Source organism: Taeniopygia guttata, chromosome 3 (genome assembly GCF_048771995.1).
Source record: "Taeniopygia guttata chromosome 3, bTaeGut7.mat, whole genome shotgun sequence".
Lineage (NCBI taxonomy): Eukaryota > Metazoa > Chordata > Aves > Passeriformes > Estrildidae > Taeniopygia > Taeniopygia guttata.
In genome coordinates this window covers 114,531,863-114,554,148 of record NC_133027.1, presented here as the reverse complement: position 1 = coordinate 114,554,148, position 22,286 = coordinate 114,531,863, and the positions used below count along the sequence as shown (strand labels likewise).

At 45.3% G+C, this 22,286-nt stretch overlaps 3 protein-coding genes across 4 annotated transcripts in view; all 3 read left to right on the top strand.

Moving 5' to 3' along the window:
* Positions 1-84: 84 nt before the first annotated feature.
* Positions 85-13,514, top strand: MCM8 (minichromosome maintenance 8 homologous recombination repair factor). Its single transcript, XM_002197031.7, has 18 exons — positions 85-227; positions 415-489; positions 806-888; positions 1,074-1,223; positions 1,543-1,646; positions 2,525-2,723; positions 3,428-3,513; positions 4,430-4,581; positions 5,404-5,602; positions 6,338-6,368; positions 6,644-6,784; positions 7,796-7,937; positions 8,551-8,746; positions 9,018-9,231; positions 9,898-10,107; positions 10,689-10,765; positions 11,700-11,889; positions 12,845-13,514. Exons 1-18 carry the CDS (start codon positions 98-100, stop codon positions 12,935-12,937), a joined length of 2,472 nt encoding a protein of 823 aa, XP_002197067.6. The 5' UTR covers positions 85-97; the 3' UTR covers positions 12,938-13,514.
* A 1,239-nt stretch (positions 13,515-14,753) lies between these two features.
* On the top strand, positions 14,754-19,247 carry CRLS1 (cardiolipin synthase 1). The gene is made up of 7 exons (XM_030269726.4): positions 14,754-15,139; positions 15,403-15,540; positions 15,960-16,089; positions 16,557-16,642; positions 16,996-17,064; positions 17,387-17,478; positions 18,910-19,247. Exons 1-7 carry the CDS (start codon positions 14,855-14,857, stop codon positions 18,995-18,997), a joined length of 888 nt encoding a protein of 295 aa, XP_030125586.4. The 5' UTR covers positions 14,754-14,854; the 3' UTR covers positions 18,998-19,247.
* Positions 19,248-20,865: 1,618 nt separating this feature from the next.
* COMMD1 (copper metabolism domain containing 1) overlaps positions 20,866-22,286 on the top strand; it is a 62,100-nt gene continuing 60,679 nt past the window's right edge. The window contains exon 1 of one of the 2 annotated variants that reach the window (XM_072927680.1): positions 20,866-21,100. In XM_072927680.1, the coding sequence (XP_072783781.1) occupies positions 20,915-21,100 (186 nt within the window). In that variant the 5' untranslated portion in view covers positions 20,866-20,914. The remainder of the gene's footprint in view (positions 21,101-22,286) is intronic. The other variant, XM_012572189.5, reaches the window with a different exon arrangement.

The window sequence follows — 22,286 nt, the reverse complement described above, 5'->3', positions numbered from 1 at the left end:
AAAGGGCCCGCCTCCCGCGGGATCCCCTCCGCAAAGCAGCGCTGCTTTAAAGCGGCTCCTGCTTGCTTCTGTTGCCTCACCTCGGCACCAGCGGGAGATGAGCCGGGACCTCAGAGGCAGGGGCTGCGCCCGGGGCAGAGGCTTCCACGGGTGGCGAGGAGGATGGAGAGGAGGAGGATGGCGAGGCAGAGGACAGAAGGCAGAGCCCAAAAGGATGCCCGAACCTGGTGAGCCAGCCCCTGTGCTTCTGCCTGCTTTCTGAAGCCTTTTCTTCTAACGCACTGTACTAGGCAGTTACAGTTGTTTGTCTCCCGTGGTCAAAAGAATCACTGAGACTAAAACTTGCAAAATTTCGCTATCTGTATTCTTTCTCTCCATTTTATTATTTTATGTTATTTTTTTTTCTTCCCCCAGCAAAATCTCGACTAGTCCAATCAACGATGGAGCAATTTATTCCCTACAAGGGCTGGAAACTTTATTTCTCTGAAGGTATCTTTAGACCAAAATTACGTGTACCAAGTATTTAAGTTAATTTTTTTCTAGAATTGATTACATGTAGTGTTAGTAGAGTTACAAGTTCAATAAAGAAAAACCAAAATTTCATATATAAAAACATAAATACAAGGAAGACTCTACTCTTGTGATATACTGTAACATTTGTGATCATTATTGGGATACTTTGGAGATCTATCATCTTCCTTAATTTTGCAAAGCAGAAAAACAATGGAAGAAAAATTACCTGTTGATGTATTTTGTGAAGTGGAAAGAATTATTTCTGTCACTAATGTGGTGTGTTTCTAATTAGTTTACAATGACAAGTCTCCTTTTGTCCAGAAGACTCAAGCCTTTGAAAAGTTTTTCATGCAGCACATTGAGCTTTATGACAAGGTAAGAAACAAAGCCAAACATATCCCACCCCAACAACCTATTATTGATACAAGAATGCTACAGATTTTTAGTGGGTTTTTTTCCATCAAAAGTAACGTCCATCAGAGACCTGAAACATTTGGGACATAATTTGGGTGCTTCGCTTCTAGTTTGAAGTGCATTTTGTTATTTATGATGTCTCCCAGGATGAAATAGAAAGAAAAGGAAGCATTCTCGTGGATTATAAGGAGCTAATCCAGGACAGAGAGCTGACTAAATCAATTCCAAATATATCTGATGAACTACGGGACATGCCTCAGAAAATCCTGCAGTGTATGGGTCTGGCAATTCATCAGGTAAGCATGAGGTTACGATCCATGGAAGCAGAACCCTCACAACAAAAAAGCATCAGTGACACTGGGAGGCAATTATGTTATTAGCCCCACATCTGTGTTTTTCTTTCTTAGGGGAAATTACTGTTTAAAACTCAAATCCTTCAATCTCTCCCCTTCCTGTGTGACCCACAAAATCACATTTTGATTTGCTCTTGGTGCATTTTTCTCTTTCATCATTGGAGCAGTTGACTAAAACTAGATGTGTTTCTAGCAGCTGTGTGTGTCCCTGCTGGGAGTTCTGATTCCTGCGGGGGTGTGTGCCCCTGCCTGTTCCACACAGGTGCTGACCAAGGACCTGGAGAGACATGCGGTGGCGCTGCAGGTGCAGGAGGGACTGCCCCTGCATGGGGAGCCCGTCATAAATGTGCCTCTCATCCATGCCAGGTGAGGCTGCTGGGCACTTCTGCTGTCCCAAGGAAGGGCTCTTTGCTTCCTGCCTAATCCTTGCCAGTGCCCATGCGTGGCTTACGTGTTGAAGGGAAAACTGGGCTCTGTGGAGCTTTTTCCAGAAGAACACTCTGCATTCTGCTTTTTCTCTTCGCTGTGACTTCATGTCCTTGTGAAGAAAAAAGTGAAACGAAACCTCCTTATAAGCTGAACAAACAGCTTGAACTAGAAAAGCTTGTAAGTAGATAAGTGGCTTATAAGTAAAACAAGTACTCTATTGAAGATACATTGATTAAAAACAGAATTATTTAAGTTTCTGTTGACTGGAGAAGTTTTTAAAGAAACAGGTGCTTAGAACTTTTTTTTCTTTATCAGAAGTAATGGCACCTCACACTTCAAGGGTCTGAGGGAACTGGATGTGTAAACTCTATTGGAGTTCAAATTACCTTTTAAAAATTATTTTCTTTTTTATTATTGTTTTTAATTCCCTGCTGGTGGCAGCAGATCCATAATAAAACTTTGGTCCTTCTGTGTCACAAGTCTAAATTCCAGGCTTTATCTGAAACTATGGAAAGAGACGGTTATGGATGATCTTAAAGTAATGTATTGCTAGGCCAGAGGTGTCACTGGATAAACCAGCTGTACTGTCTGAGGCTGTTCAGGTTGATTCACGTGAAGAATATTGAATGCTCTGCTACTTTCTAGGGCAAGAATCAAAGACTGTACCATGGGTCCACCAAAAAAATACTTCTAAATGTTTTTTGGTTTTCTTTTTCTCTGGATTTTACCCTTTTTAGTTGGGAGTAGTATTTTTTGTCTGTGTTTGGATGGTTTTGGGGGTTATTTTTCTCCCTTTTTCCTGTGTGCCAATGCAGGGTGTACAACTATGAGCCTCTAACCCAGCTGAAAAACGTAAGGGCCAACTGCTATGGCAAGTACATTGCCCTGCGTGGCACCGTGGTGAGGGTCAGCAACATCAAACCCCTGTGCACCAACCTGGCCTTCGTCTGTGCTGCCTGTGGGGATGTGCAGGGTGTTCCTCTCCCTGATGGCAAGTACACCCTTCCCACCAAGGTAAGCCAAAACCATTGAACTTTGTGCTTTTTGTTGTGTTTTCACTAAAGGCGGCACCGCAGATGTTAAAAACAAGGCGGGGGGAAAGTCTTTAAAGTTAGGTTAAACAACTGAAACACATTGAAAAATAATTAAACATAACATGCAACTTTTCTTACTTCAGACCCTTGTTACTTGCAAAAAATGTATGCTATTGGAACAGGATATGTGACAAAAAATATGTAGAAATTCTCTGAAATCTGGAAAAAATACTATCTCTTTTAATTTCCATTTCACCAGTTGTGTTTAAAAAGACCCTTCCACCTTGCTGTGGTGGTTTTCTATGCTTACATTGTTTGTTTTTTTGATAAGAAGAACTTTCTATTCTAATTTAACTTTTTATTATTTGGACTTAAGAAGTTATTGGAACATAGGACAGTGCCTGGTTGTTCTCAAACCAGTCCACTGAGGGGATCACACAATTCAGGTGTGTTTGCTCTAACAGCTGTGAGTCAGAGTTCAGGTGTCTGTGCTTGATAGATCTGCATTAATTGTGTACTTCCTAATTTGTAGCCCTAATTAAACTGGCTTTTTTCCTGGAATGATGCTGAATTGTATTGCTTTGCTTTCCTCTTTTTGTTTATTTTTCTTTTTTAATCAAATAAGACAATTTCATGCCAGGACTTTAAAAAAGGCTGGGAATGAATCAATTCCTGTTGTTGCAGTGCCTTGTTCCGGAGTGCCGGGGCCGGTCCTTCACAGCTGACAGGAGCTCTCCTCTAACCACCACAGTGGACTGGCAGTCTGTCAAGTAAGCACAAAAGTGTGATGGGACAGGATGGCCCAACCCATGTTACACTGTGTTTTAATAATCTTACTCTTTTGCAGCTAGCACTCTCCAACTTTTGTATCACAAAGCAGTTGTTTTATCCATGTACTGATATACTTTGTTACCCACCCTGTGATAATTTCCTGGAAATTTCTTCTGCCATTACTGAGCTCTTTGAGAGATGCTCAGTTTGTGCTCTTTTGCTGCTTTTCTCAATAATTTCTAATTGCATCTATGATTTCATTATTCCCTTTAATGAGCTGTAAGTCAGCTAGAAAAACCCAATTAGGTAGTATTGGTCAGCTGTGCCACTTGCCCTAAATGAGCTGGAATTAAACTGGAGGGTTAAAAAACCTTAGTTTGAAGTGATTCAAAAAATCTGTGAAAACCGTTCGTAGCTGTTCTTAGCAGCTCCAGAGGGCGCTGTTCATCACAGCTTCTTCGCTAAAGCCTGGCTCGGCTTCCAGGGAATCTCAGAGCTCCAGGTGCAAAGCCAGAGCTGGAACTTTCACAACCAGGGAGTCAACTGCTCTTCTTGTTATGGTCTGAGAAATTCCTTGGGCTTCTCCAGGGTTGGAATACCTATTAAGAATTCATGAGGGGCTATAATGCCTGAGCTCTTAATTATTTTTCATATGGGTGCCTTTTACTTTATGTACCATACTTATTTCTACATGAATGTGCTCATCAGTGGTAGAATTTCAACTCGGAGTTCATCGTTACGGCACTTCTGGGTTTTATGCGTGGTTTACACCCATTCAGTATGCGTGGCCTGGAAAAGATGCCCAGAGCTGCAGGTGCTGTGTGCTGCAGCTGCACTGGCAGGTGCTGCGTGGCGCCCGGCTGTGTGCGGCTGCAGGTGCTGCATTGGTGCCCAGCTCCCCCTGGTGTGTTGCAGGGTGCAGGAGCTGATGTCGGACGAGCAGCGGGAAGCGGGACGGATCCCGCGCACCATCGAGTGCGAGCTGGTGCAAGATCTGGTGGACAGCTGTGTCCCAGGGGACATGGTCACAGTCACAGGCATAGTGAAGGTGGCAAGCACTGAGGAAGGTGAGGCAGCATCTGAGAATTCCTTTTTCCTACGGTGGGGTTTCTGGTAGTGCTTACACAAGAACAACAACAATTGCTGCTCTTGGTGCCATAAGTCCATAAAGTGTAAATTTCTTTGGAAGTTACCAAACTTTTACAATGGAAAGTTATTTTAAGGCATTATTTGCTTAACATGTTCTCTTTAGTTTCTCCTTCAGACATTAGGAGAACTGGCACACACTGTTGTGAAGGAGAGTTATCTTAGTTTAATCTCCCTAGAGAAATTTTTCAACCCTTTTTTTCCTCTTCTTTCCCAAAACGAAGAAATACATTGTGCACTGCTCTGAAAGAATACATTGCAGATAACTGCAAGACTGTTTTACTCTGAGGCTTCATTCTCTGCTCAGTAATCAATCTATATAGAAAATTATTAATTGATAATTACTGAATAATTACTATGCTACAAGTTTAATGCTTCTGCACCATGCATTTTTTTTCCACAAAATATTGAGTGAAAACATTTTATAGTCAACTTTGCTTTGACAACAGTAATGTAATAATTTAAAATCCCTGGAAAATTTTATTTATTCTGGGACAAAATTCTCTCTAGACATGTATCCTCAATTTCAGGAAAATATTTATTGTGTACATAAGTGGAGGGAACTTAAAAGAACAAATGTAACTAGAAACTTATTTTGCATCAATTTTACCAAGTGCAGATGTTCAGTACTTAAACAGGATCATGGCTGTATGTGTTTCTGACTTACTCTATGCCATTTGTAGATAATGAATTCTTACTGACAGAAAAAATGCTCCATCATCCTTTCTCAATTTTTCTAACAGGAGCTTCTAAAAATAAGAATGACAAGTGTATGTTCTTGCTGTACATTGAGGCAAATTCTGTCAGCAACAGTAAAGGACAAAAACTGAAGAATTTTGACGATGAGACCTTTCAGAGATCGTTCATGGAGTTTTCCCTTAAAGACCTCTATGCTATCCAAGAAATTCAAGCTGAGGAAAATCTGTTCAGGCTCATTGTGAAGTAAGTTGTATCAGACCTAGACTGGGTCTAGGATTAGACATGAATCAGTGTGGCCACCCTCAGACAAACGTGGCAGCTCCTCCAAAAGCTGTGGAATGTCTGAGCCTCGTGCACTAGAAACCACAGAGATCTAACAAACTGCAGTGGGCAAGGGACTTGGGATGGAGTGATGGAAGTATTGCAGTGGGAATGTTGGGGCTTTGGGAGTGGTTTAGGGATACGAGAAGTTACCTGTGTTCTAGCTTAACCTTAGACAGAAAGCTCTGGGTAAAAAAAGCAGTTTGTTAATTTTGTTTATCACCATGTAAATTCAACTTTCAAGTACCATTTTATCCTCTGCTTTTCCACAGTAAATAATTGAGCAGAGGGTGTGAAAGACCCTCAGTTCAGACTAAAAAGTATTCTTCTACCTGGAATGTCCCTCAGGCCCTCCCAGTGGAGTCAAAGAACACAAAATCAGCACTTTAAAAGTAGGGTGCAGATACCACTGGGAAGCTGGTTTCCCTTATCTTTGTGGGAACTCAAGTGAAAAGCTTTTCTTATTTCAGTCATTTCTGGTTATCCAAAAATTTCAAGAAATTTGATGCTGATGATTTCAGTTGGAAATTCAGCACCAGCTACCCAAAAGGTTTTATGTTTATTAAGGTGTTCTGTGATGGGAGAGAGGACAAGTGATTATTTATAGTAATACATTATTTGTCTTCCACTTATGTTACCTTGTGCTTTGCTTTGCAGCTCTCTTTGTCCTGCAATCTATGGCCACGAGGTAAGTCATCTAAAAACTCTACTTGTGATTCCAGTTTGAAATGCATATGCTACACTTCACTCCTAAAAGGATTCACAAAGCTTATCTGGGACAGGGGGAGGGAGCAGGGACTGTTTTACAGGTGACTGTGGCTCACAGTCTCTTGGTGTCAGGGGAGTGGCAACCTTGTACCCTGAAGTTCAGTGATCCAGAAGGAAAGGTTATTACAGTTCTAGTAAGCTCAGTGTTGGTCACCACGATCAAATACTTACCAGTGTTGGCCTCTACCACCACAGATTGTGAAGGCAGGTTTGGCCCTGGCCTTGTTTGGAGGATGTCAGAAGTTTGTGGATGACAAGAACAGAATCCCAGTGCGAGGAGATCCACATGTTCTGGTGGTTGGAGATCCAGGATTAGGAAAAAGTCAAATGTTGCAAGTATGGTTTCCTTAATTACTATTTTCCGATTTCCTCTATTTCCTTGTTATCTCGTCTTGCAACCATGGTAGGATAACTGTGCTGAGACCAAAGGGTTGACTGAGCCTGGCTGGAGCTGTCTTTTTATGTAGGATGCCTCAAGTACAGGAGAGTATCCAAAGGGCTCTCCTGCCATCCAGGGAGCCTGTTAAAGCACCAAAGCAGGTGTCCTTGGTCAGGCCCACGGGCTTTCAAGGACAGGCTTACAGGCTTCTTCTCCTGGCCTTATACAGTTCTTGTCACCAACCCTTTTTCCCAGTGAGGAGGTTCACTCCTTCCTGTCTTCATTTAGCTGTTCCATTGTGAAATGAAGTAATTAATCTTTGAACAAATGCAACTTCCAATACCCTGTGACTCTCTTCCTGTAAGGCTCACTTCCATTCCTTACCCTATTTCCATGTTGCTAGCACAGATCATGGCTTTTTGGGAAGGGGACCTGATGCTGTGTTTGGGTTTTGATCTCAGTAGGTATTTCTGCATTACTATGTCAATTAGTAATAGATTTTTTTGTTCCTTAAACTGAGTGATTTTTAAATTCCATGTCTTTTTCCATGGTTACTGTAAAGTGCAAGAGGGACAGAATTCACCTAGACCTTCTTTAAAAAGTCCTTCTAACATGGACCTGTTGTGTTAGGATATGATTTGCACTTAGCCAAAGTGATGGATTTGCATGCAAGCGTCTTAACAAAGAAAATTTTAAAATTATTCTTTTGTTGAATGAGGACTCTTCAACATAGAGTAACTGATTTATTTTTTCACATTGTTACTTAAAAAAAGAATGCCATCCAAGAAAATTTTTCCTACTGCTTTGCAGAAGTATGTGTCTTAGAGTTGCAGGGAGTTAGAGCTTTACTGTTGGGCCATATTCAATAGAAAGAAACAAATTTGGGTTTACTTTGAATCATTTCTCTAGAATGAGGCTTATGAAATTCTTCATTCTGGGGAGGGAAAAAGTATTTGTTTCTCTTCTAGGCTGTGTGTAACATCGCTCCTCGAGGCGTGTATGTTTGTGGTAATACTTCCACCAGCTCTGGCCTGACTGTTACACTCTCCAGAGATGGCACTTCTGGAGATTTTGCCTTGGAAGCTGGTGCCTTGGTGCTTGGAGATCAAGGTAATCCATGGAATGCCACAGGTTCTGTGTAGCCATGTGTGAAGGACAGGAGTGTGTGTGCTGCTGAGTCTCAGCTAAGCCAAAGTGCTCAGCTAATTTAACTGTGGACTAAAAATGTGTGTTTGAAGTGTGATACTGGGCTTCCACACCACGGGAAGTTCTGAGCTTCTCCAGTGGCTTCTCTGGAGGCAGTTCCTGCTTTCCTAGAGTGTAGGAAAACTTCAGTTCTCCAGTTCATATACCAGACTTACTGTGCCGAAGAACTAGGATTGCTTTTGTTCAGGGATCTGACTTATGTCAGCTGCTGGACTCTTATTGATCTTGAAAAAGGACTTGCTTATGAGATATGTTGTCTAGTTTTAAAAAGCTTGTTTCACCATCTTAATGAATCACCAAAGATGCTGCATCCCCAAGTCAGGCTGAGTTCATAGGAGTTTGGTTGCGTTACCCTGGAATGCAAACAAAGCTGGCTGGAATGGAGACTTTCCAATGTCCCCTGCAGTCCCTAGAGTTCTGAGCTGGACTTCTGATGTAGCACTGGATTGTAGGACACACTTGTCCTGCAGTTACTTTGTTGTCTGATAAGTCTTTGTCCTGTTTTAATTGCTTCCAGGAATTTGTGGAATAGATGAATTTGATAAGATGGGAAACCAGCACCAGGCTTTGTTGGAAGCCATGGAACAGCAGAGCATCAGCCTGGCCAAGGCTGGCATTGTGTGCAGTCTGCCAGCTCGGACATCCATTGTTGCTGCGGCAAACCCTGTTGGAGGACATTATAACAAAGCCAAAACAGTGTCTGAGAACCTAAAGTGAGCCCTTTCTGAAATGCTGCTTTTATAATTCACATTCAGGAGTAGATGCTTCTGGCAGTCTCATAGCTCATGTAAAATTCCTTTCTAGAATTTTGGAGTGTGAACACAAACTTTAATAATTTTTAGTGGCTTTTGAGAGAGAAATTGTTGTTGTACTTTATTCTGAACACAAGCAGGACAGGATCTTTTACCTGTGTTTGAAGTGGAACAGAGTTGCTACGCTTTTTCCACTTCTCCAAGCACTCCAAGTTCCTTGTCTTTCCTCCAGAATGGGGAGTGCTCTGCTGTCCAGATTTGATCTGGTTTTCATCCTGCTGGACACGCCGAACGAGGACCACGACCACCTGCTGTCGGAGCACGTGATGGCGCTGCGGGCCGGCCGGCGCGCCGCCTGCAGCAGCGCCCTGGTCACCCGGGCCGGCTCCCAGGAGCACTCTGTCCTCCAGGCCACCTCAGACCGACCCCTGCTCGAGAGGCTGAAGGTGGGACTTGTCCTGGGGCTGCTGCGTGACGTGCTCTAAAGCACATTTGCTGTGTTGGGTTTCAGTAAGGAGCTACAGAGGTGGGCTGGGTGTAATAATTTGGTATAACGTGCTCTGTGATGGAGTGTTGAATGCAAGTAAAGCAGTGTGGAAGCAAATCCTTGGGCATCTGCAACTCCATGGATTTGGGGAGCATAGGAGAAGGGAGCATGTTTCTCATTAGACTTCAGTGATGGCTTTGAGGACTGGTATTGTCAAATGCCAGGTCTTGGGAGAAATACTCCTACTGGAGGTAATCCCATGCACTTTTGGAAACCGGGTCTCAGCATCAGAGAATGTGATAGTTTAGTCTTCTCTGGAGCTGTGGGAATTGGGATTTTCCCTTTTTGAGAAGGGATTTAACTTTATGATGAAATCTATTTGGCATTTCCTAGCTCCCTATTGCAGATGAGAACCCTTGGATTTTTTTCTGAAATGGCCATGTATGTGTGTTTACATGTCTGTGCATAGCGTGGGGACTTGAAGTACACTGTTCATATACACAGCACCAAAACCCTTAGAGTGATGACTGCACCAGATAAAGCATAAAGATAATGATTCAATATTAAAATTTTTGTTGTTTAGAATTCCGACAGACAGAAATCTAACTCTTTGTAATGGTGCTAGATCTCAACAGGAGAAAACTTTGATGCCATTCCCCATCAGCTGCTGAGGAGGTACGTGGGGTACGCTCGGCAGTACGTGCACCCAAAGCTCTCTCCAGAGGCTGCACAAGTGCTCCAGGAATTCTACCTTGAGCTCCGGAAACAGAACCAAGGAGCAGACAGCACCCCCATCACCACGAGGCAGCTGGAGTCCCTGATCCGACTGACAGAGGTAAGGGCAAGCTGGAATGCTTAAGGGATTGAAAGCAAAGAGATTATTCCTAAGGTACCACCCAAATCCTACCATTTTTTTACAGCTTATTCACCCCTATGCTTTTTCTGTTTTGTTAAAAAAAAAAAAAAAAGTGAGAATGCAAGAGGCTTAGAAGTGCTTAAGAGCTACTGTTCCTTAAAATTTCTTCCAAAGCAAAATACCCTTGAGGAGATGGAAAGAGAATCTATCACATTCCCCAAAAGGAGAAAAAGTAGGTGCAGGAAGGAACAACCTCCTGCCCACCTTGAGCCTAGACTGCTTTTGTTTTCCCTGACACTGCCTTAACAATACTATTTGTGATCTGCTGCTTCACGAGGCTACACTGCTAAAAAGCAAATGAACTCCAAGCCACAGCCTAAAAGTGCAAGTATGCAGAAGGTGATGTTGATACACTAACAAAAATCTTCCTCTAATCCTGTAGGCTTAGGTTCTATCTCTGCTCCCAAAGTTTGTGCTTGTAGCCCTGGTAGAGTGATTGTATCCCTTTTTCAGATCAGTTAAACCTTAAACCTTTGTAAGGTATTTTTTTCTGTTTTAAGGCACGATCAAGGCTGGAATTAAGAGAGAAATCTACCAAGGAAGATGCTGAGGATGTAATAGAGATAATGAAATACAGGTAAGAGAAAATACTGCTTTAAAAAGAAATAAAGCATCATAATGCTATTTACTTGAAACTTCTTTACATACTCAAACACAGTGAAGAAATAACTTTATCAAGCTTAGGCCCATGATACTACTGTTTGGATTTGTTAGCTGCTCTTTACAAGCTGCCAGCAGCCCTAAGTCAAATACAACTGCTTAGCTTGTGAGTTGTGTGGTCACAGTGGTCCTGTGTGCCTGGGCACAGCAAGGCAGACGAGAGGCTCTGCTGAAGGGTTTTTGCTCCCCTGTGATTAAAGTTTAAAAGTGATTTGAATGAATGCTTAGTTTAAGTTCCCTAGAGAGTGACCTGATAGGAGTTGGTTTCCTGTGTGGCTTCTGAAAGCTCTCTCATTTTGGGAATCAAATCCATGTATGTTTGTGTAGGAGTGACGGTGGGTAGGACAGCTGGGACAGAGGGAGATGAGAAATTTGAAAGAGTAAGAGGGAGGAAGTTTTTGTTATAATACAAAAAAACTCCTTTTGTGTTGAATATTTTAGTTTTTACTAACTAATTTAGTATAAGACACAAATTTTATAGTATTTATATATAGCTTATAAGTATTATTACATTACTATACTGTGTTGCATTTTAACTTTAAAAATTATTTTTTGGACTCCTTCTAAGTGAGTAGGTTAGTCTGACCCTTGGACCTGTCTGCAAGTAAGAGAGTATTGTTTAATCAAAAGAGGATTGCTTTCAGCCAGCCATACTATTGGTTTTTGGTTGTTTAGTAACTAAGGCTTGGTGTCTCAAAGCTTGCTTTCATTTCAATCTCGTTCACAGTTTCCATATTCTCAAAATCTTTTGCTAGGCAATCACCTTTATAAGGCTTTCCTGTTTCCTCTTCCCCACCACGTTTGCTTTCCCCTCCCGGTGAGTGTTTGCTCTCTCTGTAACCTGTTTGCAGCATGCTGGGCACCTACTCGGATGAGTTTGGCAAGCTGGACTTCGAGCGCTCCCAGCACGGCTCCGGGATGAGCCATCGCTCGCAGGCCAAGCGCTTCGTGTCCGCCCTGAGCAGCATCGCAGAGAGGACCTACAACAACCTGTTCGACCTGCAGCAGCTGCGCCACATCGCCCGGGAGCTGCAGCTGCGGGTGAGCTCCCCCAGCAGCACTGCCAGGCCAGCCACGCTGGCTGCTGCCAAAGGGAGAGAGCACAGGCGCCTCTGGTGTGCCTCAGTGTCCTGCTGGCAGGCTGAGCACAGCTCCTGAGTGTCTCTGGGAGCCTCACTCTCCCCACAGCTGTCTGCAGCAGCAGCTCCTTGCACTGCCCAGGGCTCATTGGACTGATGAGGCTGGTTCTGAGCAAGACCCTGCTTTGAGCTGTGAAAGGCACTGGCGGTTTCCGGGCTGCACTCCCTCTGCCTCCCCAGGGGCACGCCTGTCTTTGTTCCCAAGTTCAGACTTGTGGTGTCTGTGCTGTGTTTCAGCAGTGCAATGATGGTTGTGCATCGCCTCCTCTGGATTAAATATTCCTTTCAGGTTTTCATTCCTGCTTCAGACATCCTGAAGTTGTGTGTTGAAAGGAACATCAACTAGGACACATGGCCACAAATGTATTCTGGCCTGTCGTTGGTTTGCATTCTGTACTGGTGGGGGCTTCAGCCAAACAGAACTATTGATAGCTAGCTCTACTTTTTGCTCCATCAACTACTTATTAAAGTTAATTTCATTAATTCTCCCTTCATATATAGAATATTTTTGCCCATTCAAAGTTTCATACCTGGAAATCAGGGAGAGTTGTAGAAATTGTGCTTTTCTGTGGTAGATACTTGTGTTTCAGAACTGGAATTTATACATATGTAGCTGCATCCTTTCTTCATGTCCTAAAGGAGAGAATGCTGCTTCTGTGTAACGCTGCAGTAGAAACTGTAACTAAAGCACAAAACAGGGGGACTGATGGTGTGAGACCTCCTGGTAGGTGAACAGTTTGCTCAGGAAGCTGACCTATGCTTGGCCCACTTTATTTCACTAAGTTCTTTCAAATGGTTTATGTTGCTTTACATCAGGTAAGATGTCATTCTCCCATTTGATATTTTTATCTTCCCAGGTATCTGATTTTGAGAGCTTTATTGGATCCCTCAATGATCAGGGTTATCTTTTGAAGAAAGGCTCAAGAGTTTATCAGCTCCAGACCATGTGAGAAGAGTCCCTGTGATGAACTTCCTTGGGATGATTGTCCCCCTGGACCGCTGGGCCTGCAGCAGGGAGGCACATCCTGAGCGGAGCTGCACCTCTGGCCTTTGCTGGGCTGCAGATTCCCTGCAGGAAATTAAACTGGAAAGCTGCAGCAGGGCAGACTGGGATGTGGTATTGCTGCCTGGCTCATCCTCCAGCCCCCTGTTCCAAACAGGACCTCACCATCATGCAGGAGGGGAAGGTGTGTTTTTGTACTGTTCCAGTGCCATGAGGGACTTTACTTCTGAAAGAGATGCTGGACCCACACATTTCAGCCCAGAAATCTTTCATGAGAGGATGGTTTGAGCTGTACTTTCAGCACTGTTGTTCACTTAAACTCTAGAAATGTTTCCAGAATGTTGTGACAACACTGTTTTGTAGCTGTTACCAAATGACACTTCACTGAAACTGATTTTGTGGTCTTTAAAGCCAAGGTTTTATTTGAAATCCAAGTGTGATTTAAGAAAATACCCTTATTGCAATATTTAATTTGTAAAGCAGGGATTGAATTTTGACTTCCATTAAACTTTATATATGAGAAATGTTATTTGTTCAAGGCTGTTCAGTGGCCATTGCAAGTTCTGTAACAGCAGCAGGTTCTGTTTGTTTCAGTTCACTGTTCCTGACACAGAACCGTGTGTGTTCAGCACGGGGGGAATGCTGAATGTTTCCTGACTGATGAAATCTGAACCATGGTCTGGTGTAGTGAAATGGCACCTGAGAAGCTTTCAGTGTAAAAATAAAGAAACCACCAGCACCAAGAGGAAAGAAAAAAATGTACTTTTAAAGAAAAGAAAAATATACTTTTAAAAATCAGGACTGCAGTGCTGATTCTTCTGTTCTCCCTTTTTCATTTCTCAGGTAAGATATTGTGAAAAACCAATTACTAAACTTTTAAAATTTTAAAAACCAAGTAACTATGAAATGGTTATAAAAATAGTAATACAACTAGAGTAATAAAAAACTTAGAGTGAGGACAATTATAAGACAATAAAAAGCAAAGAGAACCATAAATTCCTCTTCTCTGGAAGATTTAGGTATTCTGGGATTGTTCTATGTGACTATCTCAGTCTTAAAATAGAAACTATATATGTGTTGTTTTTTTTTTTTTTAACTACAAAACTAGTTACCATACTATTAAAATGTTAATACAGCACTTCTAATCAATATAACGTAATACATACAGCATTCAATTTAATATTTGTTAAAAAACAATCATAAATATGCATTTTTCACAATATGATAGATAAAAAAAAGCAGAAATACTGAAACTTGGTGCCTCGCCCTCTAATTTAAGGGACATCAGGGACCAAATGTCGTTGAAACTGAAAACAGGCCAGCCTGATGAAATGCGTTAAGTACAAAATTATAGTTCTACATCGGACCTCTCAATGGGCAAGCTGTGCTCTCTCAGCTAATCGGGAGTAGGTGATTTTGGCTTAGTACGAGGCTGGGCCCGGAGCGTTGCACTTGGAAACCGAACTCATTCCCGTTTCTCCTCGAGACAGGGAAACGGGCACGCCAGAAGCAAGCACCGGGCACCGGAGACCGCTCGCGGTTAAGGTAAGGGAAGCGTTCCCGTTCCTCGGGGGTTTGTCCGGGAGCGGCGCGGCCCCGCCGGGATGGGCCGCGCTGGGAGAGCAGCGGCACGGCGCACTGCCGGTACCGGCCTTGCAGCCCCGCCGCTGCCGTAAAGCGCGCGGCCCGGCGGAGCGGGGCGGAGCGCTGCCGTAAAAGGCCGCGCGTTCCCGGCGGCGGAGGCGCCGCGCGCGGCTCGCGCGCCGTGCCCGGTGCGGCGGGGCGGATGGCGCGAGGCCGCGCGCTCCCGCGGGCAGCGCGGCGGCGCGCGTAGGGCGCCGCGGGCTCGCCGCTCTGCCGCGCCATGCTGGCCGCCGCCTGGCTGGCCCGGGGCTCCTGGCGGGGGCTCCTCCGCGGCGCGGAGCGCAGGCGGCCGGCCGGCGGGGCGGCGAGGCCTCTGGGCGGCCGGCTCGGCTCGGCGGCGGGCGTGGGGCGGCGCGGCGGGGGCGTCCCGTGCCTGCCCGCGGGCGCGGGGCCGCCGCCGCGGCTGCTGCGCGCGCCCGCCGCCGCCTGGCGCCTCCTGAGCGGCGGGGCCGCCCCGCCCGAGCCCCGGCGGGAGCGCGGCGCCGCGGGGCCCTGCGCCGAGCTGGTACGTGCGGGGCGGCGGGGGGACCGGGCCGGGCGGGCTCCCGCTGCCGGGCGGGCTCCCGCCGCCACGCGTTCGCCGCTGGAGGCGAAGTTCGCGTCCAGCGGGCCGAGGCCGTGCGCCTTGCGAAAGCACCGCGCTGCTTCCAGCAGCTTCCCTGGCTAGCTGAGCGGAAAAAGTATTTGTCGCGGTTAAAACTCTTGTTATGTGCCCAGGAGGGGTTTGAGTTCCTGCTCTAAAGTTTTTTCATTTCTTGCTTTTTACAGTATGAAAACCCCTGGACGATCCCAAATATCCTGTCTATGGCGAGAATGGGTCTGGCGCCAGTTTTAGGCTATTTGATTGTTGAGGAGAATTTCAACGTTGCGCTGGGTGTCTTTGTCCTGGCTGGCGTGACAGACCTGGTATGTCTGCATCGGTTTGGGAGCACCGGGCTCACGGGGATCCCGTGGCACGCGTGGGAGCAGATTCCGGTGGATAAATCAAATTTGGGTGTAGATTGTGGGTTCTAGGAATGCTGTCTATATCCTTTGTGGTCCTGCAAATGGAATTTGCAGGTGCCTGAAGGGGACTTAATACTGATGGAGGAAAGGGCAATGTCAGGGCTCCCTGACCAGCCCCAGGTGGGCATTGGCAGCTCAGTGCTTGTGCTCCTGGTGGTCTGTTAAATGATACAAGTGTAAGCTAAGAGGTAGCACGTTTTATCCTAGTTAAACTCACTGTTTTACCCGATGTTATTTGTTACATGTCTCTCTAAAGTGTACTTGAGCTATTTTGGTTCATACTCTTCTAACAGAGAGCTATTGAATTTTGGTTTTTCTAGCTGGACGGATTTATTGCACGGAACTGGGCTAATCAGAAATCAGCACTGGGAAGTGCTCTCGATCCCCTGGCAGATAAAATCCTCATCAGTGTGCTCTATGTGAGCCTAACTTGTGCAAATCTTATCCCAGGTGAGGAAACGGTACTTGTGTGCTCTAGATAAGGTAGTGAAGGTCAGTTTATGTGTAGCAGCATTTCTTGTGTTTCTAAAAGGAAAACTCTGCATCTCTTGGAACTCTTGCTTTGCCATTTACTCTTTGCTCCCATTAAACTCTTCCAAAGGGGCCCCACGAAAAGTAAATGCTGCCACATAGAATAACAGCTGGCCTGTACTGCCATTTCTAAATGCTCTTTCTTTAAAGCAATAGTAGTTAGTAGCTCTATAAAGTTGTTTTTCATGGACTGGATTGTTTTAAGACTTCAGCTTAAACTCTTTCAGGAGTTGTGTTAAACATCCTTCAGCAATGCATAGAGCTTGTTGAGGAGAATTTGGGAGTTGTTGTTTCCTCTTGCTTCCAGTTTTCTGCTCTTTTGGTTGTGTTTTCCCTTCAGTCACGGACACAGTTTTTCACTGGCTGGTGTTGGCTTGGTCTTGCAGTTCCCCTGACTTCCATGATAATCCTGCGGGATGCGGCGCTCATTGCCGCCGTTTTTTACGTGCGATACAAAACTCTTTCTCCACCGGTGAGTGCACAGCATTAAAGACCTGTAGTCATAGCAAAAAATAGATTAATAAGCTCGATTAATAGCAAGGTTGTGACCAAGAGATTTGTCATCGTGAGACTTGATGGCTGCAAGATGTAGTGCTTGTTCTTTTGCCAAGTAGATTTCTAAGCAGAGCAGTGTTTTATTAAAATGTGGTTTGTAAAGATAAGTCAGGGCTACTCATAACTTTTTTCCCTGTGTGTGCTGTGTAATAATAAATCTTACAAAAGAGCAGTGTAATTCTTCAGTTGCCTTTTCTTTATCATGTGAACAGATGTATCAGATTGAATGTACAAGGGCTGCATGTTTTTTCCTCTTTTCTCCCCCAACAGAGAACACTGAGTAGGTATTTTAACCCGTGTTATGCTACTGCACAATTAAAACCAACATTCATCAGCAAGGTAAGAGCAATAACTCGTTACTAAAGATAACTCCTGGGTGCTTGGGGCATTGTGTGGCTTGGAGGGTGGGGATGATTTACCAGTAATGCTGAGTATGATTTCAAAATAGTGCCAAATGTACATGGATCCTGAAATGTTTTCAACTATACTCTGTCAGAGCACGTGCTAATTTTGAGAGAGTACGATGCTTTATTTTAAGGAAGTTTCTAAATACATTTTCTTTATGTAGACTAATCCTTAAAGCAGTAATAAAAGTGTATGTTGGTGTTCCTTGCACTGTACTTCCTCATGTTGCTCACAGTTCCTGTTTTGCTTTTCTCAGATGAACACAGCAGTTCAGCTGATTTTGGTGGCAGCTTCTTTAGCAGCACCTGTTTTCAATTATGTGGACAGCATATATCTGCAGACATTATGGTAACTAAGATCTTTTTTTTTTTTTTTCCCAGTTAATTTAATGTGCTCCTAAAGAAACTGGTAATTGAGATTAATTTGTGTGGAACAAAAAAACTGTGCCCAGAAGATGCAATAAGCCCATATGCCTGAATTTTTACACCTTTAGTCTTAAATGACACCAGAGCTAGATTTTTATTGGTACTTAATGAAACTAGTTAAGATCCAAGAATAATAGCTTAGGTCTTTGGTGTAGGCAGGCAAAACATAAGTTCAGATCAGTGGAGAAAAAGAGCAGGAAGAAAGACTGCATGGATTCCTCATTTATTAATGCCAGAAGTGTCCTTGAAGAAGCAACCTTGGGATCAGTAATAATAGCCATTTTTAGTTTTGCTTAATGCTGTAGCTGCTATCTCGAAATTCAGGTTTCTGCAGCCGCTTTGAAAAGCACATGGAGAACTGGTGATTCCTTTAGGAAGGAAGGGGAGGGATGGGATGAGAACAGGCATAAAGGAGTTTCCCCCCTTAGGAAATGCTGTTCCTTCTGCTGTCACTGGAGATCTGAACTGTGTCTGAACTGCAGCTGGCTGCAGCTGTTAGGGGTGCAGTTGTTTTTCCTTAGCTGTTTGGCAAGAGTTCAGAACAAAGAGTTCTGAACAGCCTATGTCAGAATTACTCAGTAACTTAGTTTAAAGTAGTGCAAAATAGTGTTATATGTCTTCTAGGGAAATAAAAAAACCAACCAAACCAGAGAAACCAAAACCACCAACCCAAACCAAGAAGCATTTAAGGAACTATGAATGAACCTTGATCTTAATAGTCTGTGGTTTTTTATCCTGGTGGTAAGACAAAATCTAGAGTTGCCTCTGGGTGTAATTTGCCAGGGTGTTCTGTGGATACTCTCAGAAAGTCCCTGGAGCTCAGAGGGGCAGGCAGGGCTGTAGCAGTGATTCCTCAGCCTCTCAGACAAAGGAGCACTGCTCATTTAGGGGTGTCTGTGGTCTGGGAAGGAAACAAAAGAGACTGGAGCAGGAACTTGTTCTTTAGCTTTGGGACTTGGTGAAAATGGTAAGTTCAAGTCCTGAGCGGTTTGAATGCTCCCTGCTCACACTACCAAGGAAGTTTCTCACATCTGTCAGTTCTCAAGCTGCTAGAAGTTATGTAGGCTGCAAATGCTGAATCTTTTCCCTTCTCTAAAGCAAGTGCTGGTGTGGTGATAATTTGTCCCGATATGCAGTTACGCTGAAGAATGCTGCTTACCACTGGATGGCAGAGCCTTTGTTTATTTAATCCTCCCCACAGCACTGAATTTCAGCTTAAAATCTGTAAGCTGCATTTTTGTGGAGCATAGTTCCTGACTGTGTAGTTAAAAACAGATGCTAAATAAAAAAAAAAAAGGAACTTTTTCTGTTGTCCATAGACCCACATGACTTAGATGAACTTTTTTCCCCAAAGGTGCATCACAGCTTTCACAACGGTGACATCTGCCTACAGCTATTACCACTATGGCAGGAAAACTGTCCAGGTGATCAAGAACAAGTGAAGGGGTCCAGGTGATACAATGGAAGTGTTCCTGGGAAGGCAGGAAGGTGCTGTGCCCCCAGAGGTGGTGGTGTTGCAGCAGAGTTTTGGATCAAAGCCCTCTTTGTTTTCCTGCTTAAACCATGGCATCACAATGAAGTGAAATTTGAACATGTACTGTGTATATATGTAGAGACAGATTTTTTGATGTATTTTTAATTTCTTTAAAAATGAGGTTGTTTACAAAAACAAATAAATAATTCTTAAAAACATGGGTTACTTGCTGCTGCCATGTGCATTCTGAGTAATTCTATGCTGGTTTTGAAGTCAAGACACACACTTGGCACCAGATTTGCTTTGCCATATTCCTGCAGGGCGCTGAGTACACTGGGATCTGAGAAGAAAAAGCAACTACAAGAACAAGTTTGTGCCTCAGCCTAGCTCAGTAAGCCAACACTGCTCATTGGGACTTAATGACTCACCTCAGGCTGCAGCAAGGGACAGTATCTTCAGAAATTCAAAGCAGACAGAAATTTTGATTTATATTCCATGGTAATACTGATAAAACCATGAAGAGTTCCTACCCTGCTCCCTTTGGTTTTTAAAGATGACCAATGCTGAACCATACTCAGGGTTTTTGAGGAAGGTCAGCGGTGCTGTGAGGAGTCTGTACCCAAATGGAGTTAAGTTTCTCATCCTACATATTCATTTCTAGGGATTGAAAGAAACTCCTGTACCTCCAGATGCTTTGAAGCTTCTAAAGGTGTTGTTTAATCTCAATACCACTGGCTGGAGAGGACATTTAAAATGCTGTCCAAATGAATGGAGACAGTGGAAGAAATTTTAGATGTGTTTGCTGTTCTTTCTTCCTCTGCTTCCAGCTTCAGGCTGCACTCTGTGCTCCCCCTCATGCAAGGACGAGTTGTTCTTTGCCTGTTCTCTGCCTACAAAAACAAGGCAGAACAGGTCAAATTTATCATAAACTCACATTTTCTCTTTGTGGGCTACATGATTTTTCTTTTATGTCATTAAAAAAAAGTACAACTGAAGGTTTTCAATGAAATCAGGAGGTAAATAATGCCACTGTTGTATTAGCAGAGAAAACTCTAGGAGAGCACAGCAATCTCTTTTGTGACTGTGTTTGTATATACAAAGCATTTTAATGCTTTCTTTATATTGAAACTTGTATAAAATGGTGCACAGAGAAAACACTTGCTCTTTGTTAGTGCCTTTGTTTTAACTGTCTTTAATGGTCAGCCCTGCATCTTTCAGCAAAGGATAGGGGGAAAAACCTGTGGGTGTTTTCTTAAACTACATGAGTAGTGAAGTATTTTCTGTGAAAAACCAGTTCAAAAAGCAGAACAGCTTTTCAAAGCTAACAGCTGCTTGCAGTTAGGTTCTGTTAGTGTTCAGGAATACACATAATTATGGGATATGATTATCTGCAGGTGCTTTTATTGAGAACTCTGGGAATCAGGGGTACAGACCCGAATCTGACTCTGACATAGCTTTTGAGCTGAACATATTTTATATTCTATTGTTATATAACTTACATATTGATTATTAAACTTATATTGTTCTATTGTATACATTGACTTTATTCAAGCATGAGTTTCCCGTGATCTTTCTCAAGTCCTCGACCACAGTTTATTCTTACGTTTAAGAGTAATTATATTTAATTACTAAGCAATCATCACATCTAACAGTTATATCATTTATCATGTACTAGCTACACAGGTGCAGTTCTAGCAAGTACAAGGCCTACACTTTCCCAGGGCATTTTTGCCGGGGCTTACTAAGCTTAATTTTCCTTCTAACCCTAAATCCCCATGATTTTAAAGCCCTTTTACTACCGGTTCTGCTCAATGGAATTGGCGTTTGCTCGCGGAGCGTTTCTGGCCCCGCGCGCCCGCCGTAGCGCGGAGCCGCCCTGGCCGCGATGGCGGCGCCCGAGCCGCCGCCCGAGGGCTGCCGGCCGCTGAGCGCGCTGCTGGGCGCCATCGCCCAGGCCGCCTTCCAGGGCAGCGCCGGCGTCCCCGAGGAGCTGCTGCGCGCCCAGCTCTACCCCGAGGCGCCGCCGGAGGAGTTCCGCGCTCTGCGCGCTAAGATGGGCGGCCTCCTGCAGGTACCGGGGCCCTGCGGCGGGACGGGGCCGCTCTGAGGGGAGCCGCTGCTCTGCCCTGAGGGGAGCCGCTGCCCTGAGGGGAGCCGCAGTCCTGAGGGGAGCCGCTGCTTTGGGGGGAGCTGCTGTCCTGAGGGGAGCCGCTGCCCTGAGGGGAGCCGCTGTTCTGAGGGGAGCCACTGATTTGGGGGGAGCCGCAGTCCTGAGGGGAGCCGCAGTCCTGAGGGGAGCCGCAGTCCTGAGGGGAGCCGCTGCTTTGGGGGGAGCCGCTGCTTTGGGGGGAGCCGCTGCCCTGAGGGGAGCCGCTGCCCTGAGGGGAGCCGCTGCCCTGAGGGGAGCCGCAGTCCTGAGGGGAGCCGCTGCTCTGCCCTGAGGGGAGCCGCTGCTCTGAGGGGAGCCGCTGCTTTGGGGGGAGCCGCAGTCCTGAGGGGAGCCGCTGTCCTGAGGGGAGCCGCTGCCCTGAGGGGAGCCGCTGTTCTGAGGGGAGCCACTGCCCTGAGGGGAGCCGCTGATTTGGGGGGAGCCGCAGTCCTGAGGGGAGCCGCTGCCCTGAGGGGAGCCGCTGCTCTGCCCTGAGGGGAGCCGCTGATTTGGGGGGAGCCGCAGTCCTGAGGGGAGCCGCTGTCCTGAGGGGAGCCGCTGTTCTGAGGGGAGCCGCTGATTTGGGGGGAGCCGCAGTCCTGAGGGGAGCCGCTGCTTTGGGGGGAGCCGCTGCTCTGCACTGATGGGAGCCGCTGTCCTGAGGGGAGCCGCTGCCCTGAGGGGAGCCGCTCCGCCGGGTGTGCGGCATCCCCCTGCCCCGGGGAGCTCCGGGTGCACGGCCCACAGCACTGCCCTGCCATAGACACACATGGCTTAGAGAAACCTTTCCCCAAAGGCACAGCGCCCGGCAGAGCCCAAGGAGCGCTCCGGGCCGCCCTCAGCCCCGCGCTGGGCAGGGGAAGCGGCGCTTCGGGCTCTGTGCTCATCCAAACACGAACTGCTCCTTTCTGAGAACAGCTGCGGCTTCCTTGGAAGGAAAAGGAATTTCTTTCAGTCCCTAGAAATGAATATGTAGGATGAGAAACTTAACTCCATTTGGGTACAGACTCCTCACAGCACCGCTGACCTTCCTCAAAAACCCTGAGTATGGTTCAGCATTGGTCATCTTTAAAAACCAAAGGGAGCAGGGTAGGAACTCTTCATGGTT